We start from the raw sequence: 13,166 nt of genomic DNA on the forward strand, positions 1-13,166 counted from the left end.
CCTTCACATACACTATCTCTAGACGATATTCCTGCATTGCTAAACACCAGCGTGTTAGCCGGCTTCCCATTAACTTGCAAGACATAAGGAACGAAAGCGAATGGTGGTCTGATAATACCACAACCGAGCTGCCTAACAACAGATTACGCAGCTTTCCCAAACCCCACACTACGGCCAGACACTCTCTCTCAGTGACTGTATACGCACGCTCCGCAGGGCTCAGCGTCCTACTCAGCAACCCTATAAGCTCCTCTTCCCCCTTCTCGCCTCGTTGAAAGCACTTCACCCCTATTCCGTAACTGGATGCATCAGTGCACAAAAAAAAAGGTTTGCTCATGTTAGGATGCCTTACTATACAGTTGTCAATAAACAAGGCCTTTGCTCGTTCAAAACTGTCTTCACACTCCTGCTCCCACTGCCACTTACAACCTTTCTTTAATAACCTGAGTAATGGTTCCACAGTATCAGCAAATCTTTCGGCAAACCGCCGGTAAAAATTGCACAACCCTAAAAATCCCTTCAGCTCCTTGACTGACTGTGGCCTAGGAAAATCTTTTATTAACTTTACTTTATCAGGGTCCGGTCTGATCCCCTCTGCACTGAGCTGAAACCCCAAAAACTTTACTTCTCTTCTCAGAAACTTATAACCTCAGTGTCAGGTTCACCTCTCTAAGCCTACACAACAGTTTATCCCAAATCTGTACATGCTGTTCAAACGTCTCTGTGGCAATCAGAACATCATCTACATAAGTATGCACCACTGACTCTAGCTCGGGTCCCAACGAAGCATCCACCGCTCTGCAGAACTCCCCAACGCTATTTGGTAGGCCAAAAGGGAGCACTTTAAATTGATACGACCGCCCTCTGTACAAAAAAGCTGTATACGGCCTATCTTCCTTCTTTAGTGGTACCTGCCAATACCCTTTTGTGAAGTCGGTCGTGCTGATATATTTACTGCCGTAAAATGATTCAAACAGGGAATCAGGTTCGACCGGGCTTTGCCTGTCAGGCACAATATGATCTTTCACCCCCCGGGAATCAACACAAATTCGTACACTCCCGTCGCTTTTCCTTACACACACAAGCGGATTGACAAATGGGCTGTTCCCCCGCTCTATAATACCCTTCTCCACCATTTCTTTGATCTGTCTTTCCACTTCCTCGCTGCATGCTCTAGGTATTGGGTAACTTTTCCCTTTGAATGGGGTGGTTCTGGTCACCGGTATGGTTGCAGTATACTCGGTTGTCAGCCCTGGCTCGTCGCTGAACACATCGCTATAGCGGCGCAGTACTTCCCGCAGCTCCTCTCTCTCCCCTTCGCTCCCCTCCTCACAGGCCGCCAACACACTGTCCAACCTCTCCTCCCAGCCACTCAAGGACACATGGCTCCTGCTTATCTCTTCCCCTCCTACAGCAAGCGCTAGTTCTCTCTCCTCTCTCCCCTTCTCCCACTCCTCTACGTACTGCACTCGCAGCGACCCCCCACCCCGCTCGAACACCGTTGTGCCCTGCAGCATTCTGTATTCTTTAGTGCTGACGAAAATACTCCCTGTCACAAAGCTTACTACTACCTCGTGCGTTGCCATGAAATCAATGCCAATTATTATTTCCTTAGCTAACTGTGGGATGACCAAACAGTTTGCAAAATACTCATCTGGCCCTATCTTGAAATTCAGATATACCTGTTTATTTACTTTCTTGCTTTTTCCCCTTGTTGCTCCTATTATGGTTAACTGCGGCACTGGAAGTACCGGAAACTCATATCCTAACCTGTTTAAGTTCTCCAGAAACTGTTCGCACACACCAGACACTTCTGACCCAGAATCAAACAAGATTGCCACACCCTGGTCTCCTACTTTGCATGCCAGTTCCGGAACGACTCTGCCTTTCACTACAGTTTCTGCCTCGTTTAATAAAAAATTTCTATCATCAGTGAAAATTACATCAATACTATCACGGGTTTCTGCCCGGTCAACAGACTGCCTCCTATCAGTGTGGATCTGCCTAACCTGGCAGCTTAGGCTAGGCGACCCTCTCCGTTTCCCGGAACAGCACCGTCCTTGTGTTCATTGTTTTGATTTCTATCTGTCCTCTCTCCTGCTCCGCGCCCTTCACCGGCTGTCGCCCAGTCTCCCTTCCTTCCACCCCTCCATCTGTCCCTCCCCCCTCCTTGCCACCCCCCTCGCCAGTTGCTGTTGCCATCGGCTGGCCTGCCTTCTTCCCTGCCTTCCCCCCTCACATTCCCGGGGTGACCTTGGGCGTCCCTCCCCTCCTGCGCTACTCCACTCCATCCGTCGCCTCTTTGGCCTCCGCCACTTCCCCCCATCCCACGCTCTAAGCGATGGTCTGTGTCACGATTTCCTGTCCTGTAAAATCCTCCCCCCTTCTCACGCAGCGCACTGAGCCTATCCAACTCCTTCAGCACTTTTCTAAGTTGCTCAATTGTCGTGATTTCCTTGCCCACTAATGCCTCCTGCACCCGCAGTGGTGACTGTGTGTAAATCATGGTTATTATTTCCTCCTCACCTAATGGCGTGTCATAGTACCTGGCTCTTTCTACCACACTACTCAGATGGCTCTCCAGGCTCCCTTCAACACACCGTCCCCGGTACAGTTCAGCTCTATCAGTTCCCCGAATTCTCTTGTCCCAGTATTCCGCGGTAAACTCACGCTCGAAGTCAGCAAAATTCGCCATTCGGTGGTCACAGAGCCTAAGCCAGTTGCTACTACCCCCTGTTATTGACCTCTTGGCCACTACCAATTTCTCCTCACTCCCACAACCATACATAGAAAAAAACTCCTTTAGGTTGCTGGTATGTTTACGCGGGTGTACATTTCCGTTCCCGGTGAACTTCGGTATGTCACGATCGTGGTATTGTGGTGCACAACGTCCGCCCCTACTTGTGTTGTCCTCCCTGGTCTCTCCCCGCTTGTTTACTTCCCCCTGACTTTCACAGGTAGCTGTTTCTACTGCTGCACTTCCCAGCCTGCTTGTTCGACTCCGGTTAACAAGCTCACTTTCCCCTGGCTGCACCCTGACCTCCTGTTCCAGCGCTAACATTTTATTCCCAAGCCTTGTTATTTCCTGGCTATGCTCAGCAACTTGTCCGCTGACCTCCATCCACCTTCCCTCTCCCTGTTCCTGCCCACTCTCTACTACTCTCAGGCAATTTTCAACCTCACCCAAACGCAGTTCACAGGAGTTCTCAAAGCTAATCTGCCTAGCCATCACTTTATCCCCTTCCTCCCTCATTTCTTTTCTGAAAGCACTCATTTCCTCCCGCAATCCAATAAACTGATTATTCTGTTCACGAAATTTGTTCTCCACCGTTAGTTGGAATGATTGCTGACCTTTGATAATTTCCCTCAACATGTCCATAACTTCACTACTTTCGCTACCTTGCGGAGATAGCGGTGTGCTGTCGGCCGCACTGGGTGGGCTAACAACGCTCGCGCCAGCCCCTTCACCATCTCTCTCCCTTCCCCTACTTTCCCCTCCTTCAGCGGTTATCCCCAAATCCTTTTCATTCCCGTTACTCCGTTCTGCGTCACCCCTCGCGCCCCCGCTACGAGTATCTACTGGGGCCATGACTGTCTCCTGTGTTTACAATATTAAACCACTTGCACAAAGGTTATATAACTCCTAATTACGTAACTATGTTTACCCTGATCCACAAAACACTTGAAAGCAGGACAAGAATAACAGGCAGACGGCCATAGTTATAGAACACAAAGGACACCAACTATTGTTTCACAGGAGCTCGGCTCGACGGAAAACCACACCATGTGACAGTTACTTCTTTCCTCCGCAAAACACCACTCCCTCAAAAACCCGCGGAACACAGCTCATCCATCCAGTCTCGTATCGGCACTTCACTCATGTTTGTTATGGCAAATTACACTGACCTTAATCATCCTGTTTCATGAATACCTTACACGCAGCTTCTCCTTTGTTTCTCTTCTCTCGCAGCCATATTTCTCCCTGAATACTTCTTTCTTCAGGTCCCTGTTCGGGCGCCAGCTCAGTTGTAACGTTTTCCACCCCCGACTCACGTTTGTTCGGGCGCCATTGGTTGTTGCACAACTCCCCAACCAAAGGGATTTTCCAGCGGTTCAGTGGTTACCGAAAAATGGCTACACAAGAGTTTGTCGCATCACTTCCACTCAACCAACTCGCAACACGTTGATCCAGTCCTTTTTCAGTCTCGCTTCCTTCCTCCTCCCCTGTGCACCTTACACCCCCGTTTTCTCACAGCGTCCCCTCCTCCATCTTGACCTTCTTCCTCCTCCGTCCTCCCTTCCGCTGGCAGTCCGTATCCCTCCGCCACACGCCAAATGAGGGAAATTGACTTCACCACTGTTTAGCAAGCTCACTTATTCTAACAAAGTCTAATTTCAGAAAATGTTTAACCACTATTATTGACGTCCTACAAGTTAGTTCACACGCAAAAGTTTCAAGCTAAAAACTAAGTGGATCAGGGCGCAAGAAAGTAGTTCCTAGCCAATAACAGCCCCCTGGCTGTAGACAATACTGCTATCAAAGTTGGAAAAAAGTGGCTTAACTGCCATTTTATCAGGGCATGGGGGTAAGCTGCAGTCCACCTCACAATACACTAAAAACACTGCCTAAAAATAATAAAATATTTCAGAATAACTCATGATAAAAATTGTGATGATTCTCTCTGTTACAAATGCATGCGTACAAATTTTTAAAAATTATAGTTTGACTAGGTCCAGGAGTTAGTACGTTTAGGCTCAACTTAGATTCAAACTCTGGAAAAGTTACGTTGGGCACTAGTTTCTATTGGTCTCAGGGAATTTATATTATTAAAAATAACGTACATTCCATTGTTCTCTGGGGAATTTATATTACTAAAAATAATGCACATTCAGTCTGGGTCATGGCAGACTGAAGCATGACATTTCACACCGTAACATCTCACCGGGGAGTTTCCATTACTTTTCCAGGATTTAAAGTAAATCCCTTGACTCCAGTTGGCGGATCCAGGATTTTGGTTTGGGACGGGGCCTTGACCCAGCTGAGGCTAGGCTTTACCAAGGCAAACACTAAAAATATAGTGGACCCAGATGGTTTTTGGAGGTGGGCTTGAGCCCCTTAGCTTCCCCCCCCCTCTTCTGGATCCGCTACTGCTCGACTCTCCCAGACCGACTCCCGCTCCCCCGGAACGGGCGGAGGGGTGCGTACCGGAGGTGTCGCTGCCCTTCTGCGCGCTGAGGGAGGAGTCGCCCTTCCTGGCGGGCGAGGGCGAGTACAGCTGCGCCGACTGGCCGTGGCCCGCCTCCTGCTGGCTCGAGTTGCGCTGGTTCTCCAGCTCGGCCAGCGACTTGGCCTCGTAGTTGCCGTCGTCCTGCTTGTAGCCGGCGTAGTGCCTGCGAGCAGGACCGGTCTGAACCCTCCAGGCTTGCAACACAGCGCTTTAATTTGAAACATTGGTTATTGAAACTTACTGCCATGCAGGGCAGGGGTACATTCAGAAATGTCTGTGCCCTCCTGGGCAGGGGCCCAACAACAGGGGGGGGGGGGGGGGGGGCAAGGGTATTTTGCCCCACCTCTGAAACCTTGAAGGGGGGGCAAACAGGGGCAAAGAAAGTGCTGTGTAATCAATTTTTAGATAATAAAACTGCTTAAATCTGCTTAAATAGCACCATTTTCCACCTTGAAATACAAATTTTCCCGGGGGAGGACCCCCAGACCCCCCACTTCAATAGAGGGGATCGATGATTCTTTATAAAAAGGTATATTGCCCCCCCTTTGGAAATTTAGTTGTTGCGCCCCTGCTCCTGGGGACTATAAAATTATAGACATTAAATGAAATAATTATGGTATGCAAGGGTGAAATTGTGGTAGGTATGTTGAAGGGGATCCGGGAAGAAATTCTCATACAATGCATGTGTGCCAGGGATACATTATGGTATACTCTCCAGACCACCCACAACCCCCCACAGCCCCCCCCCCCCCCCTTTCCAGCCATGACCCAGTTGCTTCTGCTTTTGTCGAGCATGTGGTATGATGTTACGGCCATCATTTTGATTCAAGTGTTTGCTGCGGCTTCCAAGGAGAGGGAACAAGACAATGTCTGATTCAAGTGCACAGTTAAGTACTTGCGGTCTTGCATATTTTATTTGCCCGTGTGGTGTACTAGAGCAGATTGGACAATTGGGGAAAAATACTTTCTTTTGGGCTCCCTTCCCATTACCTATTGTACAACTTTTCTAATCACAAATATATACATTAAGACCATTATCGTTACCATGGCCATAACTGTAAAAGTAATTTGTATGTGTGGCATAACTTTTAAGGTTTCCAGTGAATTGTATTAGAGATAGCCTTGATATTTATATCATTTCAAGGTAAAACAAAACATTAAAAAAACACCAGAAACTCAACTGGGGCCCCTCTGGTGTCCGGGACGCAGGGATTTTGCCTCCCTCCACCCTCCATTTTCCACCCTCTTGACGGCACTGACTGCAAATGGAATTAGTCAGCTAAACAGGCTATTGACTTTTTTTTTTAACAAATATAATTTATTCTAACAAAAATATTCACATAACATTATTAATTTTGCAAACTTCATTACCGACACATGAATCATAGGTAACCTACTTTATTATTCTACCTTTGTTTCGTAAGTTTCGACCCACATTTACTTGCTTGTATTTGTTGAAACTTCCTCACAACATGTTTTAATATTTATTTTTTGTTAACTGTTTACCCTGAAAAAGTATAAAGTGGGAATGACTTAACAAGTCTTTAAATTATTTTAATGTTCTATCAAATACACACTACAAAATTTTTCCGAAATTGCAGGGTTATGTTTCTTTACCTAGAAGTACATGATAAGTCTACAGATTGGTTTACTTGCATACCTGTGCATAATTCACTTCCAGTTGGGGACAACCTTGGTGATGTCACTTCCAGGAACAAGTACATAAAGTATCTACTCCACACTCATCCACGATAAACATCACTGTGGTTGGAAAACCTAGTTGTTTCCCATATACCATTAGTGGCGAATTCGAAGTCCAAGTGTGTCAAATTAAGGTTCAGTCTCACACGCCTTTCGGTTACCTACTTCATTTCATTGTTGAGTTGTCAGGTAGAAGCGGTGCCGAGAGGACATGGCGAGAAAGCGGTTCCAGACCTGCGAGATAGCTATCCAGAGTTGCCGATTTTGTGGCCCACCACTTGTTAGCGCTGCCCAACCCACAGGCGACCAAGGGAAAGTAATAGTAAGCTGTTTGATTGACTTGATGATACAGCAACCAACGCACTTGATTCCACCCAAGGTGTAGCAACTCTCGGTCTAGCCGCAACCCTGGCTAACTAGTCCCGGGGTTCGGTCAGTGGGTGATACGAGATTATTTAGACTGTTTGATGGACATGACGACTACTGTGGACGCTTCGACATTGGCGCCCCTACCATGCGACGCAGCCGATGACAGCCACGGATGGCACGTCCAAGGGCGCGACAAGAAGCAAAAACACGGTGACACGGCAGATGGGCCGACCGCAAACGCTGCACCTCCTTTCCAACAGCTGCAGGTAGCGAGCGCCCAAGAAAAATGTAATCAGATCACTTTTCGTGTTTTTGGACTCAGGCCACAACTATCCCATTGTTCACGCCGCGCTCAAACTGTCCCTTGCAGAGAAGTGGTCCTGTTCGAACCGAGGCCGCGATCAACATCCAGGTCAACATTTCCAATGTGCCAGACAATCACCACGCAATTAAGGCCCTTCAGGCCATTGGCGCACAGCATTCCGTTCTGTTCCCCAAAAGTTTGCACTCCACGGAGTACATTGCCACTTGCCTGCTGATTTCCTGTAGCAGGAATTCAAGGCGATCACTCTATCTGTCCAAAACTTCTGGTTCCTGGACAACTGACAGACCCGCGAGAAATGCGACAAGCTAGTCATCGAAGTGCCACAGGCACCTCAGCCCGACCTAGTCTACGCAATACGCGAATACGCGAACTTGCCGGCATGCAGATACACGTGGAGGACTACAAGCGTCCCCAGGGCCCCTCGCAGTGCAGCAACTGCCAGAGGTTTAATCATGTGGGCAAGGGATGTTGTGCCCAGGCAGTGTGATGCTGGGGCTCAGGAGCATACTGAGCCCCCGACTGTGTAGAGCGTTGCCTAGTGAGTCTACAAACCAAAATAAACGTTGGGTCATAAGTAGGACTATACTGATTTCAAATTGCATTAATTTGATAGGTTAATATAGATCTAGTGGTAAATATTAACACAGGAAAAGTACATGCCATTGATAACCTTACAGTTGTGCGACAGATGACATGTTAAATCCTGTAGATGTCGCTAGCGTAAAATAAAACACCATTTTAAGTTTTCATTCTATGCTGACAATTGTAAGATAATTGTACTGAAATAAGATCTTTTTTATGTACAGGCAGTGAGCATCAAGCTTTAAGTGTTCTGGTAGAAACTTCACGCATCAGAAAACCACTAAGTACCATTCTCGTCAGGACGCATAATCCACCATTATATTCGACATGTTTCCCGGATGCTGCCCAACCATTCTCCTCGCCAGATCACCAGCCGAACTGGTGACCCCCGCTGTCTGGGCAGAGCCATTTGTGTTCAGGTATGTCAGTTTTTTTCTCCAATCCTCACTGCTCCAGCCACACATAACCCACCTCGACACCTTAGCAGAGCCATCTGTGTTGCACAGATGTCTTTTTGTTGAACATTACCAAATATTAAAGCATGAACATTTGTGTGTATAGTAGAATGTATTATGTAATAGTTTAAAAATTGTGACCAGCTGATATCTTGTATAATTAGTTACAGAAAATAACATGTTTGCAGTAGTAATCCATCACTATGTTAGTGAAATGTCTTATTATTGAAGATAAGTTATTATTACATTATCTAATCACAACTCATGTACTCATGTACTGCAATGAAACTATTAACAATTTGGTCGCAACTACTAAGGAGTCCAAGCCTCTTCTGGTAACATAATGGTGATTCGAGCAAAAACCATTGCATTTAAGTACACATAATTTATAACAATTTCTTTGAAGTCTCAGCAACTAAAATGATTCTTTTAGCATATATTCTGTTTTCAATCATTCCTTACCGATGTACAGTTAATATATAAAACTAAAAACTGCCATCACCTGTGGATTAGGTGTCAAAATCCGGGGTGGGCTTAGTTATGCTAGTGGTGCTAGGTTTATGAATTTATTCGGGAGGGTGCCAGGCTAGCTTAAAATCTAACCAAAATTCTGTTGCGTGGGTTGACGGCTCTGGCGCGTCACTAGACTAAGTGGAGAAGCATAGGCTCTAATCAGCATAGTGTGCTGATCCCTGACTATGACTAACGAAACAATGGTACATTATGGCCTTTACAATATGTGATTTTATTGCACGAGATTGCACTTTACATGGGTACGTGGCTTGCGCTGGCAAAGTGTTCTTCTGTTACTTCTTTACGTGATTATGTCCTAGCAGTCATGCTAGGGAAAAGTTTTGATTGGAGGTCCCCCAGTCCCATGTCCAGTAGTTAACTGTGACTTAAACTGGTTACACGAGCTGTGAATCTACGTTAGGTTAATTAAAAAAGCCTTTGTTGACGTCGGCATCGCGGCGTGGTCACGTGGCGAGGTGAAGTTTAAGACGGTCAGGTTAGGACCTGCACCACGTAATGACCCCGGGTACACGTGAAGAAAAATAAAAGAAAGTTTTAAGGTTGTTGAATTACGGTTACCAGAATTAATATATCAGAAATCATAAGTTGAAGGTTACCCACGGGACAGCAGGTCCACTCTAGGTCGCCGCCTGAAGACTGCCGGAAGGTGACAGGAGGAATGCTCCATAATGAACAGAAAAAAAAGGTAAATAGAAGAAGCTTATTTTTAAATTATTATTAACTAGCACACTTGCCCTAGTAAAAAAATTGTTAGTTTACGTGATGACTTTAAGCCATTTTACAATTAGGTTTGTTTATGATTGCTGCAGTTATCACACATTTGAGTCAGGTTACGGACTGTTAGGGGGAGTGGGGGTTGCTGTTTTGGTCTTGGCCACCAGCCGGCGGGTGTATTCCGCAGGCAGGGGCGACTGCTGGTGGTGAGGTGGGTATCCGGGCTTCAGGCATCATGAGAGGTACAACATCAATACATATCTCAATCTCACTTGCAATAAATTAGTTGCCTAAATTTGCCTCCATGAAAAATTCATAGCAACACATTATAGAATTATTGAAGCAAATCATCTGTACCAGGTACTCGTTCTTCCCAATCCATTGCTCAAGGAACTTATTACAGAATATTATGATAAATTTCCATATGCACTTGAAGTGCATATTTATTACGTTATTCACATATACCAACCTTCTGTGGACAAAGATGCACACGCAAATGGTCACAGCAATGGTGCAGATGATTCCCGACAGCACGGGGATGACCACACTGAGGTGGGCATAAATTATGCCATTTTGCTTTTCATCAGTGTTTGGTTCAAGATCTGGAATTGTGATCTCTGGAAAAAAAAAAAAAAAAAAATGGATTTTGGTAAGGGGTTTGCAAATATTAAAAAAATATATTCAATAGCCTATTCGTGAATAATGTGATATTTAAAACAAAATTTCCAATCAAATAATTTATTTTTATTATTTGTTACCAATATATATCTTCTTCAAAATGTTATTTGAATTTTAAAAAAAAGTTTTGCAGAAGCCTAGTATTTATAAATGATATTCTATTACATTAAATGAAATTATTATATAACACAATTAAAAATTACATAATCATTACTTTAATTCTTTTTTTTTTAAATAATATTAAACTAAATTTCATATTTCAATGGCCTCTAAATCAAACAACATATTTTATGATAATGAATTGTGTTTTATTTCCAAAAAATTAAATGTAAAATTAAATTGATAATATACACATAACTACCTAGGGCCTGTATCATGTGGAGATTGGAGTATAACCATGTAAGAGACTAATTTTTGAGATGAGGACCGAACTTTACATTGACAGGGGATATAAGATGGAGCAGTGACAGAATCTGACTGAGGTGTGGGGAATTCAAGTGTTTAAAGAAAACCCACTACCTTGTGCCACATTTGCCACTTGTCAAAAATTTGGATTCGGTTCCACAAGGATTCAAACCCCAATCAGCTTAGTGTAATAATACCTGTTTAGAATACGTTCTGTAGGGATCTGTTAATATTAAAAAAAAATTTGACATTTGTGAATAACTTGATATAACTTGATATTCAATTCAACATTTAAAATAGAATGGTAATTTTTTTAGTTATTTGTAGCAAGTGGGATTCATTCTTAAAAACATTAACTGAAAATTTTGTAACATGTACGAAAACTTATGAAACCAAGAATATTTATTCAGAAATTTTTATTTAGTTTCTGCAACATAGTAAATACATGCTTGTAACCAAACATAGTACATACATTCATGCAACACAGTAAGTACATTCATACCTGCATTATTTATTTTAATTATTTATTTTATTTATTTTTATATCACTACATAGTATAAAACAAAGTTGCTTCCCGCTGTCTGTCTGTCCCTATTTATGCTTAGATCTTTAAAACTATGCTACGGATTTTTATGCGTTTTTTTTAGTAGATAGAGTGATTCAAGATGAAGGTTTATTATATGTATAATACATGCATAATATTTAACATAGTAGAGAAACACTGATAATTTTAGAGGTTTCTAATGTGATGTCGTAACTAAACACATTTTTTTGCCCTTACATTGCAAACGCTGGCTGAACCCTACGAGATAGATCAAAATAATGTACTACAGTATTGTACACCTTAAAAAGCCTAAAGGTCTACAAAAATGTCCGCGATGGTATATGTCTATCTCTTAGGAATAACCCACAATAACCATTTTTATACTTTACTTTTTACGAGAAATAATGGTTTATTTACAAAGCGATTGTAAGCAATACAGCATTAATCCTTATCCAATTAAATACCTTAAATACATTGTGCATTTAATATACCATCGGATTTACTGTTCCAATTTCCGGAAAAGATATATTTTGCAATGACCATTAATAAATCGCAGGGTCAAACTTTCAACGTTGCAGGTTTAGATTTGAGCGTTGTGTTTTTCACATGGCCAATTAATTATATGTCGCTCTTTCAAGAGTAACCTCTAAAGAATATATGTTTGTATTGTCTAATGACAAAAAAGCTGTGAACGTTGTATGTAAAGACATTCTGTAATATATTTAGTATCAGCATTGAACCCGTGCGAAGCCGGGGATGGTCGCTAGTCATTTATATATGTATTTATTATTAATTTTATTTATTTATTCAGAAATATTAATTTAGTTTCTGCAACATAGTACATTCATGCTTGTAACAAAGCATAGTCCATACATACAAAATAGTAAAAACATGCATGTAACAAATAAATCTATAATTAAAATTTATGGTTAAAAGTTATTACAAATTTTCTATAAGAAAAAAAAAAAAAACAACTTTTAAAACCTAAAAAGATCCTTCATAAATCTACATTGCAAGGATTTTTTTTTAAATTTAATTTTCTTGCATGTTACATCACTCTATACTCTCATGTGAATAGAGTTACACTGTATGATTAAATTCACTTTGATAAATACTCAATGTTTGTGAATTATTTGATATTTTATTCAACATTTTATTCAAAAACATAAAAAAAAATTGGTTGTCTGTAAAGTTGGTTTACGGACGATAGTTTAACGTGAAAACGTCATAACAAAACATTGATGAAATGATTGCATACTTTTATGAATAAAATTGAATCATTTTTATTGAATTATCACTATTCCGTATGGATACAAAGGAGTGAAATAAAAATGTACAATTTAATTGATAAATTTACTTATATTTGCACTCATTAATTCAAATATGTTTATTACTTTAACGAAGAGATCATTTCAACTGTAACTTTTATAACATGTTTGCTATTTAACTTCTTCCAATCTGTGTTATTCTGTTAAGGATAGGACGGTGATAGATAAGTAGGAAACGAATGGGAGTGTTTCAAGTTTAATGTGCCTCGAAAAAGTCGAATCGATGGTTGTTCCAATCGTGTGGAAGAGAAAAAAAATAGGATTGGGGAAGTCTCCAAGCTGTGATCGTCATCCTGGGAAGAG

The 13,166-nt window shown here is 42.6% G+C and overlaps 1 protein-coding gene across 1 annotated transcript in view; it reads right to left on the minus strand.

Moving 5' to 3' along the window:
- The window catches only part of LOC134532255 (cell adhesion molecule Dscam2-like), a 121,919-nt gene that overhangs the window by 27,809 nt on the left and 80,944 nt on the right, over positions 1 to 13,166 (minus strand). Inside the window, exons 17-18 of the mRNA XM_063368676.1 lie at positions 10,378 to 10,525; positions 5,207 to 5,391 (exon numbers count right to left, since the gene is read on the minus strand). Coding sequence (XP_063224746.1) covers positions 5,207 to 5,391; positions 10,378 to 10,525 — 333 coding nt within the window. The remainder of the gene's footprint in view (positions 1 to 5,206; positions 5,392 to 10,377; positions 10,526 to 13,166) is intronic.

This window comes from Bacillus rossius, chromosome 5 (assembly GCF_032445375.1).
Source record: "Bacillus rossius redtenbacheri isolate Brsri chromosome 5, Brsri_v3, whole genome shotgun sequence".
NCBI classification, from domain to species: Eukaryota; Metazoa; Arthropoda; class Insecta; order Phasmatodea; family Bacillidae; genus Bacillus; species Bacillus rossius.